The sequence below is a fragment of the Alligator mississippiensis genome, chromosome 4 (genome assembly GCF_030867095.1).
Source record: "Alligator mississippiensis isolate rAllMis1 chromosome 4, rAllMis1, whole genome shotgun sequence".
NCBI classification, from domain to species: Eukaryota; Metazoa; Chordata; order Crocodylia; family Alligatoridae; genus Alligator; species Alligator mississippiensis.
Window position 1 is genome coordinate 1,326,419 of NC_081827.1, and position 21,237 is coordinate 1,347,655.

At 53.7% G+C, this 21,237-nt stretch overlaps 1 protein-coding gene across 1 annotated transcript; it reads left to right on the forward strand.

Moving 5' to 3' along the window:
- The first annotated feature begins 2,998 nt into the window (after window positions 1–2,998).
- Window positions 2,999–12,367, forward strand: LOC102559646 (guanylyl cyclase-activating protein 1). Its single transcript, XM_006272647.4, has 4 exons — window positions 2,999–3,817; window positions 9,536–9,685; window positions 10,168–10,258; window positions 10,967–12,367. The coding sequence occupies exons 1-4, from the start codon at window positions 3,620–3,622 to the stop codon at window positions 11,092–11,094; spliced, it is 567 nt and encodes a 188-aa protein (XP_006272709.1). The 5' UTR covers window positions 2,999–3,619; the 3' UTR covers window positions 11,095–12,367.
- Window positions 12,368–21,237: the final 8,870 nt, after the last annotated feature.

Genomic DNA, 21,237 nt, shown 5'->3' on the forward strand with positions numbered 1-21,237 from the left:
GGTTTCAGTCCGTACCCCTGGATGTATCGTTTTGCATTTCAATTTTCTTTGATTGGGTTCATCGTATTAAGTCATTCAGAGTTCGCTATATGGCTGCCTTGTCACCCTCATCATTTACCACCCTTTGTGTCCTCGATCATATAACTGTATGGATGAAAATGCCAGCTAGTATCTGCCCTAGATAGTCAAGTCCTCCAGAACTGTACTAGAAATGCCATAATGTGAGGATTATTTCTCTCCAGCACTTCACTGAGACCTGTCAGTCAGCCTTTTAATATGTGCTTTGTTGGTATTCTTGGTGTTTATTTTCCTTGTACAATTATCAGAGTGACAGTGGGTTTCTTTGACAAGACCTGTTTTCCATCTGATCGTGTTTGCTGGCAATATATTCCTATCCTTTAATTCTTTTATCAAGTCACTCTTATATTAGTTTTAATTATTATTATTATTTATTTAAGTATGATTATTCTTTAAGTAGTATTTATTATTAATATAGTGTTTATTATATTTATTATATATTATTTAATTTATTATTAGGCTCAATAATAATAATAATTATTGAGCCTAACAGTAAAATAATATATACTAGATATAATTAATATATAATATATAATAATATAATGCAGTATATAATGTATAATGTATAATAATAATAATGATAATAATGATGATAATTATAATATTATTATTATATTATTATAAAAATAATTATATTATATTATAATTGTATATATATAATTCTATATTATATATTATAATTATTTAATATAATAATAATAATGGTAATAATAATAATAATAATTATTATTATTATTATTTGGCTCAGGTTCAGGTTAATTGACTTGATGTTACCCAAGCCATCCAATTGCTCTTTTTGAATACAGGTGCAATATACAAAATCTTCTAGCTTTCTGGTATATTTTAAGACATACTAAAAATAGTAGCGCAAAGTCTAACACAGTTCTTTTCGGACTCTTGGGTGCAAGCAATCTGGGTTTGATGACTTAAAATGTTTAACATTTCCTTAATTACTGCTGGACCGGAAGATACCGCCACACCCTTCCTTCTATGCTGTAAGTATACTCTCCTCCTCCTGAATACATGACTGCATCTGGATGGTCTTTTAGCAAAATCATCCTTTTCCTAATGGTGGAATCCCAGTTTTGATTGGAAGGAATTTGTTTTTCTTTAGCTTTTGGAAGAGACACCTCTATAGACTGAAGGTGGGGGTTGTTCTGTTTGCCCGTATCACTGTGGTAGACCTTTGTGTGAAGTTTGAATACTTTTAGCTGGCATTATAGTCGTTTTAGTTTGCCTTAGGGTTGAGTTCGAGTTAGGCCGGGCTAGCCTAAATGAGGCTGACAATGCAAAAGACACTGAGTCCCGGGCAGAATTTCCTTGGAAAGCCGAGCTCAGCCGGATTGGGATGGGTGAAGGTCGGTACGTTCCAGCCGGACCGTAATGTAACACAAGAATGTCACCTTTCCGCTCATATTTGTCTCATTTGCATCGAGTGATGTTGTAAGCCTCTGTCTGAGGAGAGGGCTAACAAGAGGCTCCGTGCTCTGAGACGGGCTCCTCCGGCTTCCCATGTGCAGACATCATGAAGAGCCAACCCCTCTTAGGACTTAGCCTCTGAATTTGGGTAAGACCTCTCTAGCACTGGCCACCTGTTAGCAAGTCGAAGGGGTTTTAAGCTGTAGCGCTGCTTGTGTCTCCTGGATTGCTGTAAGAACATCTAGGTGGAGCGTGTTGTTGTTAATTTGCTAGCAATGTTCGTGTTTGCTAATATGTTAATGAACTTCTCTTTGGCATTCATTCCACTGGACGACCCACTCACTGAAGAACAGGAGCAACCCGTGAACACCTAAACTTCCCCCGGGTCAGCACTTGTAACCAGGTCGTCATCACTGGGCACCAGGCAGTCACCAGCGTCTAGACAAGGGATTCATTCACCTTTATCATTCGTAAAGGATCCCAGATAGTTATCTCCAGGGTACAATGCCCGTTCTGTTCAAACATGATCAACTCTACCTTTTCGACGTTCCAGGAATTTTCCCGCGAGCGGTCTGAGACTCTGGAGCAAAGTCTCCCACGATGTATGTTTTCTTTCCACTTGTTACCGACAGAGTTAATTTTCCTGTTCCCTGGTCTGATCTGGAGGCCTGAATAACCCTCATCCGTCCCTCCTCTGGGTTTTGTTAGTTGGCTTACGGGTCCATGTCATTCAGCACCTGTTCTGAGCGCCCAAGAGCTCTGCCTTTAACAATGCTATCCCTCATCCATCTTTGCCCGCTCTGTCCTTCCTAACCAGGTTATTACTGCTGTTTTTAACATTCAAGTCATGCAGTTGGGCCAGCTGGTATCAAATTGGTTTTCATCAATAAGACTTTCCTGTTCTGTTGGCTCGTGACCCAAATGCCCAGCACGAGACAAATGCAGCACTTTGTCTCTCTACAGTCTTTCCTGTATTGCTCCAGTATGCTCATGAGAAGCTGAGTCTGTGTTTGTACCGTACCCTCCCCGCTTAGCATCGGTGCTTGTGCTGCTAGCAGGGGCAGAGCCAGGAACAGCAAGTGCTAGGACAGCAGCCTTGTGTCTTTTGGTGCCCCTCGATGCAGGAACTGGCGGGTGGGTCTTGATAACAATCCCAGATGAGATATTATCAAAGTGGGGGGGATTGATTATCCTCTGGCCCAGGTGCCCCTGCAAATGGACACACAACCCTGCCTCCTCGCTTGACCTAACCGCATCGCCACTGCATGCTCCACTGCCGTGGGGCCTCCAACACCGTCACCGGTGCCCGAGGGCTGCCGTCACCGGGGCCTGAGGGCTGGACATCCAGCAGTATCAGGCCAGCTTCAGATGATCCCTGTTTCGTGCTGTTGGATTTTAAACCCTGGCCATGGAGAGTGTAAAAGCACGTGTAAGCAGGCCAGCAGGATCGTCACCATGGGGCTCGGTGTCAGAGCCCACTGCAAACCTGGAGAGACGCTGCTCATTTGTCCCAGTGCCCGCATTCATGAAGGACACCGTAGAAATACTGCATCGTCTGCCAGGGGACTGCACAGAGACCTGCCTGTGAGGACGGGAAGAAGGGCTGGAACGAGGAAAATCTCGTTCCGGCCTCTTGTGCGGATGCTGTCCTGTCATATTGTGGGAGGGCAGTGCTGCAAAACTGGGCAGCATTTTGTAGACAGTTACTCAAGATTTCTAATAAGGAGTCAGGCTCCCTTCAGCCGCCGAGGGGAGCAGATCACCTCAGCCTTCAGGTCTTGCTATTTCGGAGGCTGCAGAAGAAGGGTTGAGAAAGCTCACCGGGTGCTGGCAAGAGTCCTGGTGCCAGCATTTGCTTAACTCTTCTGATTTGACTCCTGAAATAGCAGCGCTTTGCTAGATCATCCCATCTTTCTTCCCTCCTGAGGAAACTATTTATATCATCGAGACCTTCAAGTTTCTAAGTCAGCATCAAAGCGGATTAAAGATTGCAACTGACTGCTGGGAAGGTATATCCATCACTTAAGCGAGCGCGACGCGGGGAGTGAAGGGGGACGGCATCAGACAGCCGCTGCAGCGCTCGCAGCAGGGGTCCGAGGCCTCCCCGCATCCCTTCGCGCCGATGGGGAACAACAGCACCTCCACCGTGGATGACCTGCAAGCGGTCGAGATCCACCACTGGTACAAGAAGTTCATGACCGAGTGTCCGTCGGGGCAGCTGACTGAGCACGAATTCAAGCAGTTCTTTGGGCTGCGGGGGCTGGATCCGGAGGCCAACGAGTACATCGAACAGATGTTCCGCACGTTTGATATGAATAAGGTAGGTTTGCAGCCCGGGGTGGGGGGAAACTGAGGCAGCTTGGTCCTGCATGCCAAGAAACTGATGTATCTGAGTCGGTGCTGTCACCACTGCGGCTTTCCGGCCTCCGGCAGCACACAACAGCACAGTGTTAGGGCACCGCGGCGAAGGCGTCGGGATACCAGAGAAGCGGGGGGGTATGTCGTGGTTTTGGTGCTTCATTGTCTCTCTCCGTTGTCTCTGCCCTGACCGCGTCTGCCTCCTGCCCAAGTACCGGAAAGAGGAGCATCTCCAAGGGCTGCAGGGACTATAATAGACTCGTTATTGTGCTTACAAAACGGGGCTATTTCCAGGCCCTCGGGAACAGACGTACAGCGGTAGTAGTCCTCGGACCAGGAGAGGGAAGAAGAAGCCTGGAGGACAGGATCATATTAGCAGCCTGCATTGGGAAGGTTTTGGGGAGTCAAGGGACCCCAAATCTTCTGTGGGCACGACAGTTTATACCAATGCTGAGATGTCAGTCCTTGCTGCGGCTCTTTTCTGCTGTTCTTGGAAAGACCCAGCCCGAAACCGCAGAGCAGGGGTGGACCCAGGATTTCCCCATGGGAAAGCACCAGAGCTGCCCTGGGCTGTACTGGGCTCTGCTGGGGACGGGGACAGCGGCAGCAGCAGGGCAGAGAGCAGTTCCCCCCTCCATGACCCACCCCGTGGGAGGAGGTGAGGGAACGGGGATCCTGTTCCCTTCCCAGCAGGAATGGGCATGGGCTCATTCCCACTGCTGCTTCCCAGTCCCCAGCTGAGCCCAGTCCACATGCAGCCTGGCTCGGGGGGGACAGGAGCAGCCCTGGTGCCTCCACCACCCCCAGCACAGTGGGGACAGCGACAGTGGCAGCTGGGGAAGAGCATAAAAACACCCCAACACGAGAAGGCCATTTGGATAAGCCCTCAGCTTCTGCAGCCTCACTTCTTGTGGGTACCGTGAAGGAGGGGGACACCCGCCTGTTAGCAATCAGGCAACGTTACATGCGTTTCATAGCACTTGTTGCATGCCGACGCCTCTCAGATCCGGTCCAGGGCAGCGGGCTCGAGCTGCAGCAGATCGGTGCCAGCAGCTCCGCTCCATGCAGAAGGTCCCATCACATCACCAAGGCGGTTCAGCGCGTTGAGCTGCTGCAGGATTGCAGCGCGTCTGCGACGAAGGGCTGGGCTGGCCGTCGGGGATACTGCGGGCCGTACAGGGCCGAGCGCTGGGCGGCAGGCGCTTGCCACAGTGAAGGAAGGACTCGCTTGGCATTGCAGACGTGGGAGAGGATCAAAGGGGTTAACGTGGGAACAAATCAGCCGAAAGGCAGGGATCGGTGGTGTGTGCATCTCCCCTTGCATGGGGATTACCTGGGGGCACTGGAGAGCATCGCTTGGAGCTGTGAGAATCCGGCTGGGCTCACGCGGGCCGGGAAAAGCTCTTTGGTTTCTCAACACTTTGGAAATCCCCAGCACAGGAAAAACTGCTTCACGAAGCCCTGTCTCAATCTTGTCTCTGCGCAGCCGGGGGCACTGGGGGGCTGTTTTCTGTGCTCCCGTCTCTGGTTCTTTGTCCGTCCTGGCCGTAAACACCCCAGCGGACGCGGCATCTACCTCTCTCCTGGAAAGACACAGACCCCGTGGTGACTGCTAGCACAGAGAGGCTTTCTGCTGCCTGCTTACATCTGCCTTTTACACCCTCCGGGGCCAGGGTTTAAAATCCAACAGCACGAAACAGGGATCCCAGCTGAATACTTCTGGATGATGTCTGCCTTCCAGCCCTCAGGCCCTGGCGACGGCAGCAGTCGGGGGCCCCGAGGCGGTGGAGCACGCAGCAGCGATGCGGCTAGGTCAAGCGGGGTGGCAGGATAGCCTGTCCACTTGCAGGGGCACCTGGGCCCAGGAGATAATCAATCTCCACCATGGTCCTAAGCACCGGGCAGTTTATCCCCTTCTTGCACTTCCCACTTCCTGCTCCTAACGGGAGCTCCCGGGGCTGCGAGCGAGACTGGAGTCCCCTCCCTGCCACGTCGGAGCACGTTCTGCAGGAGACAGGGATGCAAAGTGCTCCCCTCCAGAAGGGACCCTAGGTCCCCTAGTCTGAACCACTGCCTTTCACCCTAACCTTGACCCTGACCCTAGCCCCAGCCTCCCCTATGCTGAGCCCGGTCACCCGGGTCTGACTGAAACGTCTCTTCCAGAAAGGCATCCCCTCTTGACTGGTCTCAGGAGATGCAGATGCTGCCACTTCCCTTGGTAATGCATTCCCATGGGCTTTCGCCCTCCCTTGCAGTTATAATATAGGTCTATTTGGCTTCAGCTCCTAGCCTCTTTTTAGTTCTTGTGCCTCTCTCCACTGAACTGAAGACACCTTTATTTCCTGGCGTTTTTTCCCTGCAAAGTTTTTTAAAAATGTTAACATAGCTGCTTCGCTGTGCTTGCTGGGATAAGCGAAACAAATGGAGCTCTTTAAGTGATGCAATGCAAGGCACTTTCTCCAGCTGTCACACTGCTGTGGGGCTATTATTGTTTTCAGCTTGCTTGCAGGAGTGCAGCGATCAGAGCTAGGTAGCGCTCCAGCAGCGGTCTCGCCAGCTTGGAAGATATAGCGGTAAAACGACTGGCACAGATATGCTCATTGCTCGTCTGTTTGTACAACCCAGGACTGCATTTGTCCCGGCTTGGCAGGGGGAGCTCCCGATGAATTGTTTGTATAGCGTGATCCCTAAGTCCCTTTCCGAGTCACTGCTTTCCAGCATGCAGTCCCCCGGTCTGTAGCTCTGACCCGTATTCCTTGTTCCTCAGCACGGAGCTGTAACTTGCTTATCTTAAATTGCATGTTATTTTCATGGGTCGAGCTCCCTAAGTGATCTGCGTTATTCTGCAGGACGGCCTCGTTCTCCTCGTTGTTTACCCACCTGCTAATCTTGCTCCTCCAACGTATTTGATCAGTGGCGATTGCTATGTGTACTTCCAGATCATTTATGAACATGTGGAAGAGCCTCTCTCTCAGAACCGATCTGGATTGAACCCCGTTAACGCCCCACAACACTATTCAGAGATGATTTCCTGCCGAGGGCTATGTTTTGAGAGGTGGCAGCTGCCCGGTGCTCATGCATGTAATGTTTTTATGCCAGTGAGCATGTCGTCCCCTGCCAAATCGAACTCCTTGCAAATGTCTGGGGGTCAGATACAAAAAAGGGGATAAGTGCTTAGAGCTGTCCTTAGGCACTGGAAGTCTGCGTGAGTGTGCAAGTGTGAACCAGGAACCCCTTCTGTGAACTCAGAGCCTGCCTCACTCTCAAGAAGCCCAGACATCCCAGGTACCGCCTGGCTGGACCCAAACGGTGCCCCGAGGGCCCTGCCCAGGCACCAAGAGGGTATGCTATTGGTTGGGACCACTCTCCATTTGCCCACATTGAAGGCCCCTGGGTCACAATCACCAGCTCGAGGTGACCGTCAGCTCCTAGTCCAGTAACTAAAGGCATCTATACACATGCTCCAGTATTGGGGGGGGGGGGGGGGGTGCTTTAATTACAGTGGCTCCAAGAGCTACTTTAATTAAAGCACCTGGAGCATCTCATGCATCAGCATCCCCGCACTTCAAAATGGTGGCGGGGGCATTTTATCTCAAGCTTGTTGAATGAGCTTTAAATAAAGCACCCCCACCGTCTTTTTCAAGCACGGGGATGCTAATACACAAGGTGCTGGAGTGCAGTGATTACAGCAGACTTGATTAAACGAGTCTCCTCCAACGCAGTGTAATTACAGCACGTCGGAGCAGCCTCGCTGTTCATGTATGGATGCCCCAATTCACCTTTGTGCATCCAAATTAAGTCTTCCTTCTGCGTTAGACAATTATCACCTATCCCTTTAGCCAGCTCACAGGCAATGGGCGCTAGCACAGGAGGGACCTAGGGAAGGAAGGGGCTTGCGCAGAGAGCAGTGGAGGGCCGGCGGGGAGAAGAGTGGCTTCCTCAAGCCTGCCTGGTGTGGGGTGAGAGATGTGCAGTCCGGGGAGGACAGATGGGAAAGGGCAGAGATTAGTGTGCCCCGAAACGGGCTGGAGAGACACTTTACACCCTGGGCAAACTACCTGTGCAGTAAGACGTCTGCAATAACTTGCAGCAGCCCCCCGCCAAGTCTGGGGCTTTCCAACCTGGGGGGAGAGGTCCGGCCCCGAGCATTCAGGCGGAGGACAGATGGGGCAAGGCTATGGTGGCAGCTGAGGAAATCATCCTAGTTATGTGGGCCGTATCCCACTAACCCTCAATGTCAAGCCTGTTCCTGAGCACGCTTAGAGGAAAGCCATCTGCAAGCTCCTCTAATTGAAGCTGATATCACGGACCTGACATAATCAGATTCAGGCCAGGTCACCTGGCTGAGATGGCTTTAGTGGCCTAGATGGACGCCTGCCTGCTGTCTGCGGGGGGGGACAGACCCTGCTCCTGATCTGCAGCCTTTGCCATGGCCCGCTTCCAGATGCTGCTGGCTCGCAGGGGGAGGGAGGCAAGAGCTGAGGGTTAAAATGACATGACCCCCTTCCTGGAGGGATGAGCCCAAAGGGAAGGGATGGGTAATAGCCGCTCCTCTGCCAGATCGCTGTCGCAGGGGTCCATCAATGCACTATTCTGGCCCTGTGCAGGCACCACGGACCCGTGTCTATCTCTACGGGCTCTTGGGCCAGCTGTACATAGGCACCGTGTATCTCCATCCTTGTGCATTCACACCACTCTCCCCCATGTTGCCCACAGCCCAGAGCCAGCAGCCTATGGGTGCAGCTGGGTTCATCACAACCTGACCACGACAGAGAGGGCACGGGGGGGTGCAGGAAAGCACCCCACGGACCCACAGTCTTTGGCCAAAGGCACGCACCTACAAGTGGTGGGCTCGGTCAGCAGCATGGATGTGGTGTAGGGCCTGGACCAAAAGTATTTTCAGCCACCCTGGGGAACCTGCCTCTTAACACAGAGCCCTACAGCTGCCAGTAGCTGTGCAGCAAACGTCAGTCACAGCAAAGCATAGATTTCATAGATGTCAGGGCTGGAAGGGACCTCCCGAAATCATCAGGTCTAGCCCCTGCCCAAGGGGCAGGAAGTCATCTGGGGTCAGCAAGATAATGCATGGCAGCAAAGCCGTCCAAGTAGCTGGCGCTTGGTTGAATCTGTGCTGGGGGTTGAGGCGATTCCTTTTTTTTCACGTTTATTTTCATCACAAGCCTGGTAGGGTAGCTAAGAAATCCTGCATCCTGCCTGTAACCCCGACCTTATCTCCCTCCAGGGATTACATGGATATGTGGCTTCTTTTCTTCCACGCTGGCACAGAGGACTTTGCTAGTTTCCTGCCCTCTGAGGGGTGCAGTGAAGATCAGCGAAGTCTGCAAGGAGCTCAGACAATCAGAGGTCTCTGTGTGGTGAGAAGGGTGCATTAGCCAGGACAGGACATGGAGCAAGAGGCATATTTTTTCTCCTGTTTGGGCAGGCAGAATTGCATTTGCTGCTCACAGCATGTCTTCAGGCTGCACCAAACCTGCAGGGAGTGTTGTGGAGTTTTAATCCCACAGACCCAAGGAGCAGAGACCTGGTCTGGATGCAGACAGGTCCCCAGGCCCCGACAAAGCTGTAGCTGCTTTTGCCTGCACCCTGCCTCTGCAAGGAGGCCCCAGAGCCACGGCTCCCCCAGCCGCCCCGGCTCTCACGCTCCCTCTCTCCCTTGCAGGATGGATATATCGATTTCATGGAATACGTGGCTGCGCTCAGCCTCGTTCTTCGGGGGAAGATGGAGCAAAAGCTGCGCTGGTATTTCAAGCTCTATGATGTGGACGGCAATGGCTGCATCGACCGGCACGAGCTGCTCAACATCATTAAGGTGACCGACCGCCCTGGGGCTGGCACGGCTGCGGCTGCCCGTCCCCGTGTCACACGTTCACGCGGTCTCTGGGGGTGCACCAGGAAGGACCCTGCCAGGTCCCTGCGATGCTGCAGGTTGTCCCTACCCCTGGCCTGTGTATGCACCTGTCAGGCTGGCCTCCCCCTCCGGGCAGGCAGACCCCAGTGAGCTGCTGCTCCCTGACTTGCTCCAACAAACCTAGTGATGCGGGAGCAGCAGGTGGATTCACAGACGTAGGGCCCCAGAGCCGTGGGGCTGGCAGTGACCTGCTCACACAAGAGCTGGGGCTGGTGTTTTGCAGCTCCGGAGTAGCTCTCCAAGTGAGAGAAGGGCTTTTGCTTGCACCGAGCCCGTATTGAACTTACATTTTTGACTTGCCCCAGAGATGGGCGCTTTGCTCAGCCTCTTGCCCCCTGCCCCAAACCACAGGCTGGTCATTCCCCCACGCTTTTCCCTCCCAGGCTATCCGAGCAATCAACGGCTGTGACCATGAGACGAGCGCGGAGGAGTTCACCAACCGCGTCTTCGACAAGATTGATGTCAACGGCGATGGTGAGACTCCAGCCCCCGCCCCGAGGAGCTGCCAGAGCCCATCCTGCAGCCTCCTTTGCCTCCCGCGTGCCTCAGTCTTGAGCTCGCCCCATGTAAACTGCATATACCTCTTCCGAAATGAGGCTGCCCCTTCTGCCCCTGCACGAGCTCATAGAGCTGAATGCTCAGCCCCTTCCCTTCCTTCTCTCTGCCTTGCCACCCTGGATGAAACCACGCACTACGGTGTCTGTCTTGCCTGTCTGTCCATCCCCATCTTGAAACAACTTGGGGCTTGAGCTGCTCATCTGGCATAGCAGCACTGTCCATGGCTGTGGAGGAAATTCGGGGCAGCGTAGGAACAGAAGCACCCCTGCCAAGACCTGCTCCTTCCTAAGCCTGTCACAGCAGCCAGGAGGGGCAGGACTGGACCATCACTGGGTGCTCCAGACTTTCCCGGAGCAGGGACACAGACAGCAAGTTGCCCCTGGGGCTGTGGGACAGATGTTCTGGGCACTCTGTGGTGTCATTGAGAGGGCACAGATGAAAGGATAATATCACTGCAGACACAGGACAAGGGGGGCCGGGGCCGGAGGGGATTGAGGTACAGGGCAGGCCAGGCCAGGCAGACTGCCCAGTGCTTCTTTGCACAGGAATCACTCATTTGGGGTGGACCAAGGGATTTCCCTGGGTCTGAGCATCCCTGAGCATCTCTCTATCTCACCCCCCCAGGGGAGCTGTCGCTGGATGAGTTTGTGGAAGGAGCCCGAAAGGACGAGGAGTTCATGGAGGTGATGATGAAGAGCTTGGACCTGACCCACATCGTGTCTATGATCAACAACCGTCGGCACAGCATCTAGACTCGGCTGGGGCAGCGTGGTGTGAGCGAGAGGCCGAGCTGTGTGGGCCCCAGGCAGGGCACGGGTGTGAGGATGTCAGCCATGGAGCGGGGAGCTGCAGGTGGAGGGATGTGGTGGTGTGAGTGTGCCCGTGTGTGCGTGCACAGCCCGAGAAGCTCAGACACGCACAATCAGGTCTGAGTCCTGCTCAGGGCTGCTGGATGGACCGGCTAGGGCCAGGGGCCAGGGACCAGGGGTCAGGCTGGCCCAAAGGGCTCTACCATGCCAGCTTGAGGTGTGCAAAGTGGGGCGGAGTGCTTGTGCAGGGAGTTGGAAACAGGGTGATGGAGGAAGGCAAGTCTGCACCTCACCAGGCTGTGTTTCTACCATTCAGCCCAGGGCCACAAGTAGTTCATCCCACCCCGGGTGAGGTGGGCCTGGGTCTGCAGGGCTGGCCCCAGTCTGGAGTGGCCCTGCACACACCATCAAGCAACTGGGCAGGAACCCAACCCCCCAGGCACACCTGGTGCGCTACCCACCGCTCCCACACAGCCCTGCTGAGGAGCATCCCCCATGCGGAGACAACAGGGTGAGGAGTGGTGTCCGCAAGAGTGGCACAGGACTCTGCCCAGTCTCCAAAGCCCTCGTCATGCCCCCAGCACCAGCGTGCCGTGCCCCAGGCCCCGTTCCCCTCTACCGTGATGCCACCGGAGTTGATAGCACTGGCACAGACTGGCAGAGAGGAGAGCCGGGTGCCCATTTCATCAGGGAAGGGGAGATCCCACGGATGGCAGCCCCAGGGGCTGTGCCCCTTGCTCGGCCTTGATTAGCGGAAGAGGTGGAAAGTCACTGCCCCTGCCCCTGCCCCTGCCCCAAGTGGCCCCGTGCCCACACAGCGTAAATGGGAGATTTTAGACACTTGCCTTTCTTCAGCCTGGTGCCACTCTCCAGAGGAGGAGGAGATCCTGCTGGATCCAGCACCAGGGAGATTCCCTCAGGCCCCATCTCAAGCGGATCTGCAAAGAGCCCCAGGAAATGTCCAGGAAAGGGATGCTTTGCACAAATGAGGCAATGAATGAAATACAGTTTTCAGGAGCTGCCGGAAGATGCAGCTGGAGCTTTTCTGTTGGAGAAGGTTGCTGTTTGCAGGCTCCAGGCCACGTCCATCCGGGGGGTGGTGGAGCCTGCCATGTATGTGCCTTTATCAGGAAAAAAAAAAAATTTCCCTTGGGGAGGGGATTTGTAACAGGCTGTGATTTTTCTGTACTATTTGGCTTTCTTCGTACAGTTACAAATAAAAACCCCATGAACCAAGCAGTCCCTTGACTGTGCTCTTTTTCAGGAGATCCTTGACCAGGTGCTTGGGTGTTGCGTCCACACTAGGAAGCCAGTGTAGATCCCCTTTTGATTTTATTTCTTTCATTGATGAGTCATTAGCCAGAAGCTCATTAGACCTCATGTTCCGTGGAGCACTTCTCCTTGCTCTGCAAAGCCCCCTGCCCAAATCACTGTCTAGAATAGAGCTGGCCCCTTGTTGTGCCTGCTTGTCCCTGGTGTACACAAGAAAAACTTTGGGGGCTCTCTGCTCGGCTAGAGTCAGGGCATCATAGACAAGGAGGGCTGGAAGGGACCTCAGGAAGTCACATCTAGTACAACCCCCCTGCTCCAAGCAGAACCAGCCCCAAATGCATCATCCCAGCCAAGGCTTTGTCGAGCTGAGCCATACAAACCTCCCTCATTGCTCAAACAGGGGTAGGTTACTGCTAGCTTTGCCTGTTCAGTTACTGTGTGAATCAATGGGTGCTTCATGCAGGACCCTGGTGCTTTGGCAGCACTTCCACCTCCTGGGATGGAGCAAAGCACGGCAGACACGGAAGCTGGAGCTTATTGCGGCTTTGTTCCAGGCCCCGGAGAGGGGAGAGGTGCAAGTTAAGTAGTTTTGTAGGGACGAAGGAGTTCAGGGTGGAAATCCCAAAGGACGTGAAAAGGGGGCAGTCGGAGTGGTTTGGCACTTGCAGAGGCTCACCTTGCTGTCGAGTGAACTGTGTGGATAGGAAGGGAGAAGAGGTTATGGTGTGCATGGGGCAGCAGAGAGTGCACAGGGTTGTGGGTGGTTAGTGCCAGAGTCATTTGCAGCAGCGAGAGTGGGAGAAAACCCCAGAAATGGAGCTGGAAGGTGTCCAGGAGTCCCACATAGTCCAGCCCCCTGCTTGAGGCAGATCATCCTGAGCTCACACGTGCATTAGTCTAACCTGCCTTTCAAACCTGCCAGTTCCTGCAAGGACCCAGCTCAGCGTTTCCTAGGTCAGGTCTTCTGCTGCTCAGCTGTCCTCCAAGTTAGAACCGTCTTCCTAATATCACACTGGGATCATTCCTGCTGCTATTATCCCCTTGTTTCTTGCACTATCCTCTGTGAACAAAGAACAGGAGATTGCCTTCCTCTTTACTCTGAAGATCAATCAAATGCCCCTCAGTCTTCCCTTCTCCAAGATAAATAATCCCTGTTCTTCCAGCTATTCCCCAGCTGTCATTTCAGGTGCTCTCAAGCTGTGATGGTCCAGGAAACATGCAAGAAGAGTTTTGGGGGCTTGTTAAGCCTCTCTCACAACAACACAGTTACTCCAACAAAGGATATCGCCAACCACCCCATGTATCTGCCATGGAGACCAGCAGCAGGAGCCCACGTACTGGGTTGCTCCCCCGGCTTCCTCTGTGGATGTCGGTGTTCTGGGTCCGGGGTCCTGTGAAGGATGAGTTGGGCTTGGCTCAGGACACAGCCCCGAAAGCCCAGCTGCTGGTCCCAGTTCAGAGTCCAGAATGAGAAGTGACCAAACATACTGAAAACTTAATTGAGGAAATGTTAATATTACCTTTATTGCATGGCTCGGTAGAGTTGGAAGATGATACAGGACCCCATGCCTTGCACCTATGTAGGCACATGGTTGGTGTATGTTGACTCAATCTCAGATAAGTGGTTAGACACAGCCTATGTTAGCCCATGGTAAAGTGTTTGGGAAATATCAGCGTGGACCTATGGAAAGAAGAGAGACAGGACCCCATGCATGGAGACAGCACTGGCACCAAGGGTGTGAGGCTGTCAGGCATCTCAAGTCACTGGCTGTCTCTTATAGTGGACAGGGGCTGGGTGGGGAATGTCCAATGGCCTTAGCCGTCTTCACAAGTCTAGGCCATGTGAGATAGGGTCCAGTCCCCTGGCAGCCACACCCAGGCCCCCAGCAGCAAGTTTGCCTGGAGTGGAAGCCAGACTGGCTACAGGGAAAGAGGAATCAACTCCAGGTCCCCAAAGCTGAGTCATAGAATCACGGAAATTTCAGATGGGAAGGGACCTCAGGAGGTGACATCTAGTCCAACCCCTGCTTAAAGCAGGACCAGCCCAAACTGCATCATCCCAGCCAAGGCTTCATCTAGCCAAGTCGTAAAATACTTCAATGGTGGAGATTGCACCACCTCTCTGGGTAACATGTTCCAGTGTTTTACTACCTGCCTAGTGAGAAAATTCTTCCTAATATCCAACTGTGACAAGAACAATTTCCAGGCCTAGTGCTAGTATGGCCCTGCCCCTCTCTCTGGGCAAACCACCTGCCTCTTTCTCCTGCCATGCCTTGGTGTCATATTATTCTAATGTTATTAGGTGGGAGGCCGCCCTTTGATCCATCCTGGTGTCAAGGGCCAGATATACATGCTCCAACCATCCCTACACATGTCCCATGATTTGCAGATATCATGCTATAAACATAAACATCTCTGGCTTGCAGCCAGGTTGAATATAGTCCCTTGTAAGGCTGCTCACATATGCCCCACTTGGCCCTCTCTCTTATTTCCCCCCTTTCACAAGGGCCTGTCATGCTCCATCCCTCTCTCACACAGGTCTCTTACACATAGCCTATCCAGGCCACACTCCCACCGCCCTACTCGGCAGAGATCCTCAGGCTTGTCCACTTATACCTCAGACAGCCCTGGCCCAGCCTTTTGGGTCTTCTGAAACCCTCATCTGGACAGTGACCATTGATTCACCCCACCCCACTCCAGCCTCTCTCAGCCCTATGCCCTTGTTGGCTACAAATGTCCAACTCGGGATCCTTAAAATTCTGGTTTATTAGGCGGATTGAAACTCTGCAATGAAGTTAAATCATAAACCTTGGGGCTGGTCCCCCCCCCACACACACGCACATATGCACACCCACACAGCAGCAAGCTACAAGAGTCAGGTATACCTATCCCACAGGTGCTGGAGTCTGCTGTCGAGGCTTTTTTCAGTGTGGTGTTATCTTCCAGAAGGGGGTCGCCGGCTGGTCCTTCTGGCTGGACAGGTCGGGTGCTGGTCAAGTTGGAGATCAAGAGGGCGCCACTGAGGGTCACTTTTCACTGCTTTTTATCTGTCCTTGGCAGACTTTGGTGACTCCCCAATTTTCAGGTTTGCGCAATCCAGGGGTCGTTGACCCTCATGGGACTTCCCCCTCGGTGGCTACTCGATGTCATCTGTCAGCCCCAGGGGTCGTCCACATGTACGTGCAGGCTTGGGAGTCCATTGATGAATTTTCAATAGGGCTCTGGGAGCGGTCTATGTGGAGATATTCATCCCAAAAGTTGGTCCCCGGCATTGATTAACTCAGACCAGGGCTGTTAGCTCTTGAACAGTGATGTTTAGAGATTTCCCGGTTGTTACAATGTCTTCTATTGATTTCTTCCACTGGTTGATCTGCGGTTTCCCTAGGTGTTAATTGCTGTCTGCTACCGTGTTACACATTCAATCACTGATTCACTCGCTCTTTCAGGGGACCGCCTGCTACAGGGAAGCGGCAGTTTGACTCCTGCCCTTGTTAACATTGTTACTAAACACATTTACAGTTGAAAGTTGAAAGGTGAGGAGTATAGAATATAAGCTACAAATGCCAAGGCACACAAATAGATAAAAACACCACAATACAAGGGGAGATACAAAATGCACACATACACATTTTAAAACACAATTCCTTATCTTAAAGTGAAAGAAAGAGGAAGGAAGAAAAGGTGGAAGAGGAAAAACATATTCAAAGAGGGGAGAGCAAATGCAGGCAAGAGGAAAAGGGGGCTTTCTGCTACACCCTCACTGCACCATTCCTTATTCCTGTCCCTTTGGGCAAACACACTGCTCTTCTTATTGTGGCCTGGGGTTGAACACCTCTTGGGACTCAGCCTCTCCGCTCTGAGATTAACTGGCCCCACTGCTCTGCCCTGCTGCTCTCAGGACTCAGAGTCTTGCACCCCTACAGGCACAGGTGCTTCACCTTTTACCCTCCTTATAACCCACCCGAAGGTGGGGGCAGAGGTAATTAAGGCACCCCAATCCACCTTTCACCAGCGAGATGAGCAGTCCTGGTATTTATATAGGGCTGCTGCGCCACTGGCAATCCCACCTGGCCTCCCTATCCTGGCAGGGTGCACTTTTAGGTCATGCCCAGGACCAATGAGCCCTCCCATAGCCCCATCCCTACCTCCAAGTTACTCTTGGAGCCAGAGCTCAGCAGGGTGATGCTTCCTCCCACCTGGCAGCTCCCTGCTCCAGCCCTTGAAGTGGCAGACACCCAAAAGGGTGTTCTGTCACACCAACCTCAGCTTCCCTTGCTGCAACTGGAGCCCATTGCGCCTTGTTCTGCCATCTGCCCCCACTGAGAACAGCTCCACTCCATCCTCTTTGGGACCACCCTTTAGGGAGCTGAAGGCTGGTATTAAATCCTCTCTCAATTTCCTCTTCTGCAGACTCAATAAGCCCAGTTCCCTCAGCCTCTCCTCACCAGTCCTGTCCCTCAGCCCCACAACCACTTTTGTTGCCCTCCACTGAACTCCCTCCAATCTGTCCACATCTTTTCTGTCAGTCCTTGACCTTGTACCACTCTTGAGCCCCAAAAATAAAAGCAATGGTTAAAATTATTGGCAGAGACCTGACACACTCATTACATGCATATAACAAGACTCAGAGAGCAAGCTGGAAAGCCAAATGGCCTAGGAAAAAAACTACAAACTACATGTACATCTCAATTGAGCTAAGTGTCACTAAAGCAAACAAAGGAACTAAAATATCCACTTCAAAGCAAAGCCTGTAAGAGAGGGGAAACCATGGAAACATGACTGTAAATGTATCCTGCTTAACACATTCCCCCTTAGATTAAGACATATTTCCCAAAACAAACATCCACTATCTCCATAAAATTTTACAGATGTCTAAGGGTGCTTGTAGACTTCACTTTTTTTGCCCTTTCTTGCACAGCAACTGTTTGCACGAGCGTGTTTTCCAGAAGCTTTAAAAGTCTCTCTGGCACATTAAAGTAAAACTCCTTCGATGTCATTTAGTTTGGCTCCCCCGACTTAAGTCATTGTGTCTATGCATTTGTTGCATGCAAACACAAAGGCACTCAAAGCTGTGTAATCAGCCTCTTTGTCCACGAGATGGTGCTGAAACCTTTTGGTAATTCATCCCTTCCAATTGCAGCTGCTTTCAAATTAATGCTGCTTTTTTTTTCTTGTGCTGCATGCCAGCACCCTGCTCCTACAACTGTGGCAAGGCACGGGGTGGGGGACAGGCCTGAGGGGCAGCACGGGACCATCCCACTCTCCTGCGGCACTGCTGACATAATACATTCGAAAACCCAGTACAGTAAAAGCTCTGTTATCTGGCATCCATGGGGAATGCGGGGGTGCCGGTTGATCAAGTGTGCCAGTTATCTGAGAGCTTATCTCCAGTGGGTTGGAGGCGTCTTTGTCGGTGCACCAGGGTTTTCACTCCCTGGCCCCATGCAGGCTGCTTTGCCCTGGCCGTGGTCCTCAAGGAAGAAGTGGGATGTGGCAAAACCAGAAGCGCCACGGTGGGACTTCCAGTTTCACTTTTGCTGCGTCAATCCACTGCCGTAAAAAAACAAATGTTGTGAGAGACCGTATCAAAAGCCTTGCTAAAGTCCGGGTATATCACATCCACTGCTCTCCCCCCATCCACAGAGCCCGTCGTCTTGGCATCAGGCACCAGGTTGGTCAGGCATGACTTGCCCTGGGTGGGTCCCTGCTGACTGTCCCTAATCACCTCCTCCTCCTCCTTCAGGTGCTTGGAAATGGGTTCCTTGAGGATCTGCTCCATGATTTTTTGGGGGACTGAGGTAAGGCTGACTGGCCTGTCGTTCCCGGGATCCTCCTTCTTCCCTTTCTTAAATATGAGCACATTGTTTGCCCTTGTCCAGTCATCCAGGACGTCTCCTGATCACCATGAGTTTTCAAAGATGATGGCCAGTGGCTGCAATCACATCATCAGCCAACTCTCTCAGCACCCTCGAGTGCATCCCACTCAGCCCCATGGACCTGTATAAGGACAGCTTTTCTAAATAGTTCCTAACTTGTTCTTTCGCCTCTGTTGGCTGCTCACTTTCTCCACAAACCGTGCAGATGGGCTGCAAGCTGCAGCTGGCTTAGCTGCAGAGAGGACCTGGACAGCTCAGCGGGGCTGCAGACAACCAGACGCATCCCTGGCAGGGCAGGACAGGCCTTTCCATGGACAACCGCTGTGTGAACTACTGTGCAGGGCAGCCCGGCCCCACGCTGCTGAGACTCATTCACATGGGAGCGGGGACAAGGATCTGGGGCCTGTCCAGAGCAGCAACAGCAGGGCCAGACCCTACTCGGGGACCTGACAGAGGCCAACCGATGCTACTTGGTGTGGGGAAGGGAAAGGTCTCGGCCGTGTTGCTGCATGCAGTGTTGTGCCATCACTGCAGCACTTGGCTTTCATCCGCCCTGAATTGTGTCCTGCTGTCCTGGACCCCAGGCAACCTGGGAAATCTGGGCAGACCCCGGCACCTCTACCGTCCTGCTGCCCAGGCCTGGGCTGACATCCTTCCCTCTGCAAACACTGGTCCATATTGAACTGAATCCCAGGGTTTCCACCCAACTTCCCAATCAATCAGAGTCATTCTGAGTTCTGCTCCTACCCTCCCACAAGTTCATGCATGTTCACCGCTGGGAGATGTGCCATGAAGCTTATCTGAAGCCAAACAGGCATGCCTCTGGCAGGAAGCGCCAGGCCTTTCCATGGAAAATCACTGCCAAAGCTATGGTTTGGTGGCCAGCCTGGCAGGGGGAGCGTCCAGAGGTGTGCCCGTGTGCTGTGATCAGATCAGTGTCACGTGGCTGCTGCCTGGAGTCCAGCCAGGGAACTGGTTCATAACTGTACACTGCGAGGAACTGCCGCAGGGCTTTCCCCAGCCCCCAGGGAGAGCAGTGCTGGCCCCGTCATGTCCCACAGGGCCCGGTGTGAGCAGAACCACAGCCCCCAAGCAACATTGTGCCCACGCACACCTCCTACCCCAGGGCTGGGTTAGCTCGACCGGGAGCTTCTTGGGGCTGGGGCTCGTGCATATTTGTGGAAGTGGGGAAAGGCAGGAGTGGTTCAGGGAGCCGGACTGGCAGGAGATGGAGAGGAGAGCAGATTAGCATCAGCTGAGGAGATGCGGAGCTGTGGGCTGGCCCTGCATGCTTTGCATGTTCACACCTTTCCCTGATCCCCTCCCTCCTCCAAGCCCATAAACTCTCTGGGCACCAGCTACACCAAACCCCCTTGCTCCAGACCAGACCCCAGCGAAGTGCACAGGTGAGTCCTGTGCCCCTGGCCCTTGCCCCTCTGAGCTGGGGCCAGGCCCTCAGAGCAGCCCTGGCCACGGTTTGGGGGGGACAAATGTTCTGTGTGTGAGGCACCCTGGGAAGGAGCCGCTGTGTCCCCCTTTCCCTACAGCGCTGTCCTTGCACCAGGCCCCGTGGGTCAGTGCTGAGCACCCACTCCCTGAAGACCTGTTACCAGGGTCCCTGCCTTCCCTGCCCTGCAGTGCTGGGGGGAGTGGAGGGGAGGGTCTGTGGGGCTGGAGCTGGAAGGTCCTTGGCCCCAGCCCTGGGTCACAGACCCCTGCCACCCTCCTGCCCTGTGGGGATCTCCCTGGGTCCTGGTTTTGGGCCCTTGCACAGATGCCCTAGTCCTGCAACCCCCCTGGGAAGGCAGGGAGAGGTCGGTGTGGGGCACAGTGTGTGCTCCCAAGGCCCATCTTCCCTGTTTACTCCCAGGACATCAAGGAGATGAGGACTGCTGCCTGCCTCATCCTGTGCCTCCTGGGCTGCCTGGTGCTGAGCCCCGGGCTGGAAGGTAAGCCCACACCATGCTGGAGCCCTGGGCTCTGTGTCCCTTGGCAGGGAGCACATTGGTCCCACTCAGGCTCCCCCAGCCCCTCAGCAGGAAGGGTCCTTCCCCAGAGACCCCGGAGCCAGGCTGCAGCAGGGGCCAGCATGTCCCTCAGGGAGACAGGGCCCCTGCCTCGGCTCCAGGGAATGACGCTGGAGCTGGGATACCCCCCTTCCCCTGCCTCTGCGTCCTCCTGCCCTGACAAATGTGACAGTGGGCTCTGGGGTCCCACTGGGATCCCCAAATCCCTGCTTTTCCTCCCAGTCACCTCCCCCAGGCATCTCCTCATGCGCCTTGTGCCCGGGGGCTGCTCTCACCCCCTCTGCCCTGAGTCCCAGCCCGGTGCCCCTGCCCTTGGGAAAGCAACTGCTCTGGGGCTGGGGGAGAGTACACCAGGGTGTTGTCCCCCCTCACTGCCCGCCCATCGCTGACTCTGTGCAGGGGCTAAAACCAAGGACTGTCACAGTGGCTGACTACACTATGGAGACAGACGCTATGGTTTCTTCCCCCAGAAGATAACATGGGCGGAGGCTGAGGTGAGCGCTGGGGGGGTCTGGGTGCAGGGGGCTGGGTTGGGATAGGCCTGTCCAAGGGGAATGGACTGTGGGACTCCATGCATGGGCGGTCACCATGCTAGGTACAGCCAGGCTGCAGATGGAAAGGAACTGGCTGCCACGGGCCCCAACATGGCCCCAATGTGGGCTCCCCGTGGGAAATGGCTCCTAAACTGGGCTGGACCAAGCGCAGTGCCTGGCAGCATGGAGCGCAGGGGTGTGCCTTCACCCACCTCTGCCAGGGCAAGCTGCCCTCTTCGGCACAGCCAGGAGGTACCTCCATCCCTCAGGTGCAGCCTGGGGCCCCTCACGGCACTGGGCACCCACCGCCTTTCTTTGCACAATGCACAAGAAACTGCACATCCTTTTTGCATTGTAGCAGGGCCTTCCCCTGGGCAC

Excerpts from the sequence above, each read along its gene's own strand:
- LOC102559646 (XM_006272647.4), top strand. The coding sequence starts at position 3,620 with ATGGGGAACAACAGCACCTCCACCGTGGATGACCTGCAAGCGGTCGAG. Across the intron at positions 9,686-10,167 it reads AGCTGCTCAACATCATTAAG|GCTATCCGAGCAATCAACGG; the intron begins GTGACCGACCGC and ends TTTCCCTCCCAG. Across the intron at positions 10,259-10,966 it reads GATTGATGTCAACGGCGATG|GGGAGCTGTCGCTGGATGAG; the intron begins GTGAGACTCCAG and ends TCACCCCCCCAG.